Below are 9657 nucleotides of genomic sequence, written 5' to 3'. Positions count from 1 at the left end.
GGTGTTGATGTCATTAGACCACACCCCTTCTCATTACAGAGATGCACATCACCTAATATGCTTAATTGGTAGTAGGCTTTCGAGCCTATACAGCTTGGAGTAGGACAACATGCATGAAGAGGATGATGTGGACAAAATACTTATTTGCCTAATAACTCTGCACTCCCTGTATTCCCAGAACCACCATGTAATGAAGACCACTGTCTTCATTACATGGGAGTTTGTCTACATGAGGTGCAGGAACAGTCTGTGGAGCAAGAGACACCATACTTCTTACTCCTCTCAAAGGGAACAAGGTGGGATTTTACATCTTTTAGAAACTTCTCAAACGTGATTATCAGTAGAGATCTCATTTCAACTGATTTAACTGATTTATTCATTCCATATTACTGGTTTATTTCCCATTCCCCCCTCCCAAAGAGATTGGGAACTAAGAGAAATCAGTCTGTAATCCTACAAAAAAAATCTGTGAAAAGAAAATGTTTTGTTGTTCTTCTGCTTCTTTTATCTGGAAATGTGCAACCTAATCCTGGTCCAGATTGCAAATTCTTAAGTACTCCTTGTGATTTTAAAACTCGAACAGGTCTTGGTATCACTCATTTACATGTCAGAAGTCTTCTTCCCAAACTTGATTTTGTGAAAATTTGGATGAAAGTTAGATACTGATATTCTTATATTATCAGAAACCTGGCTTACTAAATCAATTATTGACAAAGACATTGCAATAATGGGCTATAATCTTTTCCGTTGCGACTGCCCCAGAAAGGGTGGCGGTGTTGCAATTTATGTAAAAAGCAAATTCCATGTTACTGTCGATTCATCGGTACCTGTTCGTAAACAGTTTGAACTTCTTGCCCTCAAGCTCCAACTTTTCAAGGGCTATTTTATTACCATTGTGGGCTGTTATAGACCCCCCTCTGCTAGTAGTGAGGCTTTAGTTTCACTTAGTGAAAAACTATCTACTTTAGATTTTAATGGAATTGTGCTGGCCGGAGATTTCAACTGGGACTGGTTGTCCTCTGCCTCAGACAGTTTTAAATCCATGTGTGATTCATATAATCTCACACAACTAATTTACAGCACATCTCGTCCAAATCTTAAATGCCCAGAAAAGTCATCACTTATTGATTTATTTTTAACTAATATGCCGTATAAATATTCTCACACTGGGGTTTTCGCAAATGATATCAGTGACCACTGTGTGGTAGCTGTAGTCAGACAATTGAAGCTCCCAAAATCAAGGCCACAAATAGCTTTTAAAAAGATGTAACAATGTGACATAATGCAATATAATAGTGTCAGTTACACATTGTGGGTTGCACTGTGGCCACACAGCAAAAATGCCAGTGTTGATTTTTCAGTGTTAGCAGAATTCAACAGAGTTCCAAGTTAGTTCAACACTTAATCGAGTTAAAATAACACATCGGGAGTTGATTCCTGAAAAGTGTTAGTGTGGATTTTAGTCGTTACTGCATTTTAACACTGTGGGTGTTAAATTAGACCACACCTTCATTTCCTGTGGAGCTCCGCATTCCAGAATCTTCGGTCGCCACTTTTTCTTGCTGCTGCGGTAAGTTTTATTCGGTTAAATATTAAGTTTTAGATTGATGTTAGAGCAGGTAACATGATAACTAGTAAAAAAATATTATTTATATCAAAATACATCATCTTTAAGTGTCATATTTGAATTTTAACTGTTTTTGTTAAGCTGGGCTACTGCTAGCTAGAACTCTGCAAAGTACCAGTTTCTTTCCTAATATTCATTTAGCATAATCTGGCTGTTGGCAGACTGTAATGAATATTACTTGTTAATATATGTCACAGTTTTTATTAAATGCCTTTTATTTATTTTCGAATTAAACTGCTAAAGCCTTAGGGTCAGTGGTCTCAAACTCGCGGCCCAGAGGCCACTTACGGCCCACGTCAGGTCAGGTGAGGTGAAGAAGTATAATGCAATTTGGCCCTTAAAGTGACTTTTTTTTGTCATTAGCCAAAAATGATTTAATATGAAGGCAATAAGGGCAGAGTGTTACGGGCCCTCATAGGCAGCGTAGTCCGTGCTGCGGGGAGAACGTGGAACTGCCCCTCCCATTGTGTGTTTGAGCGCGAGAGAGGGAGAAAGTAGGAGCTGTTACCGAGGAGAAATGGAAGAAGAAAGCATGTAAATATAATAATAACCACTGCCGCCAAAATGAGTGCCTGGTTGTAAGAAAGCTGTTAAGACTCGACTGTACACTGTGTTCGCTGACAGTAAAGCTACAAGCCCGACAACCCGACGTATTAGCCAGAGGTGTCATTACCACGGTTCAGAGCCGCGGACCTGGCCGAGGTAACAAGAGAGTACAAACAGGTGGTTTGATTGGCTTTGTTAGTTCAGCGAGAGTCAAAAACTAATGTGAACACTTATTTCTGCATTTTTATTTTGTCAAATATGAACACAATTAAAGCAGAAGTGCTGCAAAGTGTCTGACCAGAAAGAGAGGACCATTGTGTTCATTTGGTAGTTCAATTAAAGGCATCGGTTAGTTAAGAGTGAGGGGGGGGAATGCGTTCATATTTGCAGTTTTGTCTTGTGATACAATATTTGAAATTTAAAAACGAACAAACCAAACGCTACATTGTCAGGAATATTTGTGGGTGTTTTCTTTGTGGTTTCTGTTTTTTTGAAGTAGCCCTCCAATGAGATGACAGCTCATTTAAGTTTGAGACCCTGCCTTAGGTGAACTAGGATGCTTAAGGGTAACCTGGGAGTTACATTACACTATAATGGCCCCTACATCTTGTAAATTATGGGAATTTCATCATAGTGCGCATTTCTGTAGCCAGTAGGTATTTTTCTTTTTTTTTAGATTTACATTTGTTTGTGGTACATTAAGCATTTTCTAGTCTAAAAATGAATAACAGGGTTATATTAGGGTTTGTTAGAGAGTGGGGAGGGGTTTTATGGCGTAAAATATATAAAAATAATAAAATAGAAATATGGTTCCTACTAACCCCTGTGATAGTTGAGAGAATACTGTATTGCAGTCATGTTACACAGCTTGTACTACTTAAAAATGGACCAAGGATGTTTTTTCTTAACAAAATTCATTTAAGCTCAGTCTAAAGGGACTAGACATGCTAGATATTTTGCAAAGAAATGGTGTTATATGCTGGACCTTATTTTACTCTTGGAAGGTGGTGATATGCTGGTTCCTGAGAAGAGATGAAGTAATCAAAGTCAGCTTTTCAAGACAGCCCCAAGACTCTTCGCAACTTGTGTTCAAATGTGAGGCCGTTGTCAGGTGATAAATGCAAGGAAGAGGTACTCAACTGACATGAAACGTGTCAAAGACAACATGAAGGTGACATTTCAACATAGGCAAAAACTGGTTCAAGAACCTGCCACAGCTTCTGCTGTCCTGGACCTTTTCCCAAGATTTCTGGATACACCTGGCTTGGTAAGGCATAAAATGATTTAATGACCGCTTTGTGGTTCCTTTGTTTGTTTTCTTGTTAAAGTGTTGTTTCTGTTGTTACACTTTGTGTTTAAGATTGACCAAGACTTCACAATGCTGTTTGTTGGGGAGGAAGTGTCTGCAAAGTTCTTTGCAAAGTGGCCAACATTCTTCAAGCCAAGGATCATCAAAGACTGCAAAAATCTGTCTCAGAGTACAGAATTGGATCAGCTGCTCATTTCTGCACAGCGTTACTCTGACGAGGGTGGTAAGTGTAAGTTGGAAATGGTAGATTTTGCATGCCTTTACAGCATTTGCTTAATTCCCACAACACAATATATCACTGGACCATACTGGTAAACCTTTACTACAAATTGGAATACAGCTGTCCATTTTCTAAATCACATTGGGTTTCTGTTCATTTCTGTATGGTATGAAAACAAGCTTACAAACATGTTAAACTTGAAATGACATTTAAATGGTAAATGGCCTGCATTTGTATAGCGCTTTTCTAGTCCATAGGACCCCAAAGCGCTTTACACTACATTCAGTCATTCACCCATTCACACACAGTGGCGTGTCTAGAAAATTTTTTGGGGGGGGGGCCAGGTAGGGGCACAGATTTGTAGAAGGGTGGCACATGTAATTGGCAGATAATGTTAAAAAAAAATTCTACCAACCGTTAACCATAATTCAATAATCCTATAAACCTAATAACCGGATGCGCTTTTAACTTTTATTAGAATGAGATTTTCACCACTATAGTGAAAAGTGTTTAGATACTGTGTTGATAAAGTACAAGAGATACAATCAGTGCTTTGTCAGTTTATTCAGCATTCAAGGACAAGTATTTTTACTGACAAATAGTGCACATATGTTTTGGGCTAAAACATTTTTGAACATTAAACTACAAACATTTTTAACATACAATTGGCAAATTAGCCAATGCAATGCAAAACTTATTTAAACTTATTAAAATATACTGAACTTTTAATAAGACTCTGTTACATGTTAAGAAGACAAGAAGTACAAAAACATTTGTGAACAGCAGCACTTGTAGTTGCAAAATATTAATTTTTTGATAGAGAACATTTACTCAAGTACCTACTCTATGCTTCATTAAATATTATCAATGACTTAGAATAGGTAGATCCGCCTGTTACAGTGACGGGTGGCGAAACGTGTTACAAAGTCATCCAGGCTTAATGATCTTGCCCTTTTCCTCTCAATACTCAAAACTCCAATATTGCTAAGCCTCTCATCAGTCATAGTTGTTCGTAGATGATTTTTTATAAGCTTTAGCACTGAAAAGCTACGTTCACAAGTAGCACTGCTGACAGGTAAAGCTAAAGCTATTCGACATAAACGAAAAAGCTGATGAAACACCTCTTTGTAAGACTCTAGGAAGGTAGTAAACCCCAAAATACTGGAGAGTTCATTCCCACACCCTGCTCTCCTTTGAACAACCTTTCTAGCTTGATACAGCTCATGTTTGAGGTCTTCAATATCACAGTCATACAGACCAGCCAAGCTTACAACTATTTCCTCTGACAAAAAGCTCTTACTCTTGGGGTTTAGTGCCTGTATACCCCTCATAATATCACAATTGGTCTTGTTGAAGCGCTTCTCCATCTCTGCATGTACATGGTCAAGAATGGGGTAAAGTACTTCCCTCTTAAACTTGTCCTTGTCATCCTCCTTACACCTGTGTTGCCCGATTGGAGAATCTACAAAATAACCCTTTAGCCTGAGGCTCTCTCTCTGCACCCTTCTCTTAACTGTCTCAGAGGCAACAGTACACTGTTCTGCAATATCCATTGCGTCTTGCCACAGCTCATCAAAACAGGATTCACTTCTATATTGGTCCAAGGTGTCTTGAAGTGCATGAATTAGGTCTACAGCCTTTGCTAGATCAAGAGATGGAGACTGAAGTACATCAGAAAGCAACTTAATTTCCCCTAGAATTGTTCTAAATGTGGATAAATTGCCAATAAATGTGAGGTCAATTTGTGCCAACAGACCCCGTGCCTCCACTGATCTGTCACCGCTGTTCTCTAAATCTATCTCATGTAGCACTCTTAATATAGCTGGTAATCTGTCCATTACAGTTTTGCATGCACTGTAACGACATGCCCACCTGGTATCACTGAGTCTCTGAAGCTCTCTAGGAGCCTCTGGATACATGTCTTTTTGAACTGTGATCCATTTTTGGTGAACATATGAACCTGACATGTAGACATACAATTTCTGCAACAATGAAAAAAAGCAGTGTGCTTCAGGGACTGATTTCACTGCATCAACGATAACAAGGTTAAGGCAATGTGCATTGCAATGTACATAAAATGCATGTTTTGCCTCTGTTTTGATCCTGGCTGCAACACCCCTGCATTTCCCTGCCATTACTGACGCCCCATCATATCCTTGGCCTACAAGATTGGATCTATATTCAAGGCCATACCTTTCCAGACACTGTATGATATTTTGAGTGAGCCCTGCTGCATCTAGCTGACTTGCTCTCTGGAACTCTAAAAAACTCTCTTGAACAGCCCCATTGTAGTAATACCTTAGTACTAATGACAGTTGCTCTGTTTTCTTTAGGTCTTTTGTTTCATCTGCAATCACAGAGAAGTACTCACTCTCCTTTACTTCTCTGATAATGTCTTCACGTACCATCTCTGACAGACATTCGATTACTTCATTCTGAATGGTGTTACTGGTATATTTTGCATTTCCTGCAGCTTTCATTTTTTTTGCAATCAGTGGATTATGCTTAGAAAGAAGTTCCATTAACTCTAAAAAGTTCCCCTTGTTTTGTGATGTATCTGTCTCAAGATGCCCCCTTTGGGAGAGGTTTTGCATAGCTGTAAGGAGAACTACTTCAGCAACAGTTTTGATATATATGCGATTTTCCTCTACTTTTTTTTTATATGCCTTGTCCAAAGCATCACGCACAGATGAATCTGTCAAAATGTTTTTCTGATGTTCACTCCAAGCATACATGGCATTCGTATGACCTTCAGATTTCTCATGCCCCTTAAAACCTCCATCTTTATACATTGCCTTCTTCCAGTTTGAGTACCCTTCATGTGATGTAAAAGGAGTTTCAGAAGCATTTGGAATGGAAAAGTATCTACATGCAAAACAATAGACAGAGTCCCGACTTTGAGAATATTCCAGCCATTTGTGTTGTGAATACCATGTCTTGCTGAAGGCCCTCCTCTTTTCACCATGTACTGTTCGAGGAAATATCTTCAAGTGTGGCTGTCTAGGTCCCTCCGCTGGATTTTGAGATATATCTAAGTGTGGGAGGATTCAATTTAAAAATCAATGAAGAATTGTTTTTGATCTAGAACAACATCTCTTGCAAAAGTGACAGTATCAATATTATAAAATATTTAATGCACAATTAAAGGCTTTCAATATTAATCTATGAAGTAAGATTGGAGGTTAAATACCATGTGGATGGCCCAGTGTCGTACATGATGTTGAAGGAGAAGATGTTTCAAAAGGCACCACATCCTGGTTATCTGGTGGATCATGAACAGGTGAAGAAGTGCGTGGGATAATATAAAAATATTACATTTCATTAAATAAAAAAAACATGTTATTTAAAGCAGGATTTTGTTTTAATTTCCAATTATGTACCACAATACATATATTCACTTATTTAATTATTTATTCCCAAATATTAGGATTTGTCCCCTATGGATCGGTTGAACACTTGACAATATAAACATCCCTTCCTTGCATTTTCCTTATTCATTCTCACATACCTTCATTTGTAGAAATCACAGGTGACAATGATGACTGCTGCTCAGTCCACCTTTCCCTGACATTGCTCTCTGCTTCTGGCGTTATTTTAGCCTTCTTAAGGAAGAAATTCTCAATATTTTGAGATCTTTTCATTCTCCACTCCTATTCTTCTATCTATACTGGTTGGCCCTGAAGTAATAAAGAAAAAACTTATGTCACAAACAACAACTTTCTTGATGTATGACCTTGACTGGAAGTCAGGGATGTCAAATTCTTGCCCTTATGGACCCCTATCATGCATGTTTTAGATGTTACCTATACCAACATAGCCAATTCAAATCAAATAATCCCCAAACACCTAGTTGTGCACAAGTCTGTAAATGATTCTTTAAATCAGCTGTGTTGAAGTATGGAAACATCTGAAACCAGGAGGACCAGAACTGCACATCCCTGCATTGAACATGGCACAAACTTTGGTAATATTGATGTATAAAGAACAACACTGGCTGATGATGAAGTACAGTCAGCTGGCATGGCGACACTGCCAGTATTAACCTGCAACTTGGATTATATCTTATAACTAATAACTCTTATGCTAGCTCCGCGGCCGCCCAGTAGCCTACTGAAATATTCGGCGGTTGCAATAATTCTTTAAGTGTTATTTTTTCCTTGGTATTCTAATTTCACCGAAGTTTACTAAACTCAACAAACTTAATATTACTTACCAGGACATTTATTCTCTCATCATTTTCTTTTGCCGGAAAATAGCTTTCTGTGGTGCCGTCTTTCTCCTTCCTTTGCCGATGCTGCATTCACTTACACTCGGATATCTGAGCTTCACTACGAAAACATAATCGTACATTTGATATTTAATTGAATTTTATTGTTTTAGCTTCGGGGTGGCACCTGGGGTGGCCAGTCTGGTTTGGGGGGTGGCCTGTGCCCCCCCAGGCCACCCCGCTGGACACGCCACAGTTCACACACACATTCACACACTGGCGATGGCAGCTACATTGTAGCCACAGCTGCCCTGGGGCGCACTGACAGAGGCGAGGCTGCCGGACACAGGCGCCACCAGGCCCTCTGACCACCACCAGTAGGCAAACACGGGGTTAGTATCTTGCCCAAGGATATTTGGCATGGAGCCAGGGTGCAGCCTGGGATCGAACCACCGACCTTCTGATTAGTGGCTGACCTGCTCTGCCACCTGAGCTACAGCCACCCTACATTATTATTTGCGTTATATCTGGAACCATTGCCTCAATATATAAGACAAAATAAAGAAGTAGAAGGTATTAATATCCATGAAAAGGAGCATAAATTAGCCTGCTATGCAGATGATATTTTAATATTTTTGGGTCAACCATCAAACTCTTTACCTAAATTAATGCAATCATTTGAATACTTTGGTCGACCATCTGGATATAGGGTTAATATGAGTAAAACACAATTGCTTAAGTAAGTATAAGTATCAATTAGCATGGCAAACAGAGTACTTTAAATATCTAGGAGTCATAATACCTAAGGATCTTACAGAACTATTAGAACGAAATTATTTACCAATACAGAAAAAAATTAAGGAACATATAGCGAGATGGAATCTAATTCCATCCATCCATCCATCTTCATCCGCTTTATCCGAGGCCGGGTCGCGGGGGCAGCAGCCTGAGCAAAGAGGCCCAGACCTCCCTCTCCCCAGCCACCTCCTCCAGCTTATCCGGGAGAACACCAAGGCGTTCCCAGGCCAGCCGAGAGATATAATCTCTCCAGCGTGTCCTGGGTCTGCCCCGGGGCCTCCTCCCGGTGGGACATGCCTGGAACACCTCACCCAGGAGGCGCCCAGGGGGCATCCTTGTCAGATGCCCGAACCACCTCAGCTGGCTCCTTTCGATGTGGAGCAGCAGCTGCTCTACTCTGAGCCCCTCCCGGATGGCTGAACTTCTCACCCTATCTCTAAGGGAGAGGCCAGCCACCCTTCGGAGGAAGCTCATTTCTGCCGCTTGTATCCGCGATCTCGTTCTTTCGGTCACTACCCACAGCTCGTGGCCATAGGTGAGGGTAGGGACGTAGATCGACCGGTAAATTGAGAGCTTCGCTTTTACACTCAGCTCCCTCTTCACCACGACGGACCGGTGCAGCGTCCGCATTACTGCAGCTGCAGCCCCAATCCATCTGTCGATCTCCGGCTCCCTTCTCCCATCACTCGCGAACAAGACCCCGAGATACTTGAACTCCTCCACTTGGGACAGGAACTCATCCCCGACCCGGAGTGGGCACTCCACCCTTTTCCGGCTGAGAACCATGGCCTCAGATTTGGAGGTGCTGATCCTCATTCCCGCTGCTTCACACTCGGCTGCGAACCGTTCCAGTGCGAGCTGGAGGCCCTCACCCGATGAAGCCAACAGAACCACATCATCCGCAAAAATCAGAGATGAGATTCTGAGGCCACCAAAGCGAAAGCCCTCCG

At 40.7% G+C, this 9657-nt stretch overlaps 1 protein-coding gene across 1 annotated transcript; it reads right to left on the bottom strand.

Moving 5' to 3' along the window:
* Nucleotides 1–4406: 4406 nt before the first annotated feature.
* On the bottom strand, nucleotides 4407–7001 carry LOC146575302 (zinc finger MYM-type protein 1-like). The gene is made up of 2 exons (XM_085269960.1): nucleotides 6893–7001; nucleotides 4407–6733 (listed from the first exon to the last, which is right to left on the bottom strand). The coding sequence occupies exon 2, from the start codon at nucleotides 6492–6494 to the stop codon at nucleotides 4575–4577; it is 1920 nt and encodes a 639-aa protein (XP_085126086.1). The 5' UTR covers nucleotides 6495–6733; nucleotides 6893–7001; the 3' UTR covers nucleotides 4407–4574.
* Between the last annotated feature and the right edge of the window lie 2656 nt (nucleotides 7002–9657).

Source organism: Mchenga conophoros, linkage group LG4 (assembly GCF_057382185.1).
Source record: "Mchenga conophoros isolate Kocher_MC1m ecotype Shallow Benthic linkage group LG4, M_conophoros_male_GT1.1, whole genome shotgun sequence".
NCBI classification, from domain to species: Eukaryota; Metazoa; Chordata; class Actinopteri; order Cichliformes; family Cichlidae; genus Mchenga; species Mchenga conophoros.
The sequence above is the reverse complement of the archived record's forward strand: the minus strand, read 5'-3'. Positions and strand labels throughout refer to the sequence as shown.

Coding starts and splice junctions, on each gene's coding strand:
- LOC146575302 (XM_085269960.1), bottom strand. CDS start 6,494: ATGTATAAAGATGGAGGTTTTAAGGGGCATGAGAAATCTGAAGGTCAT.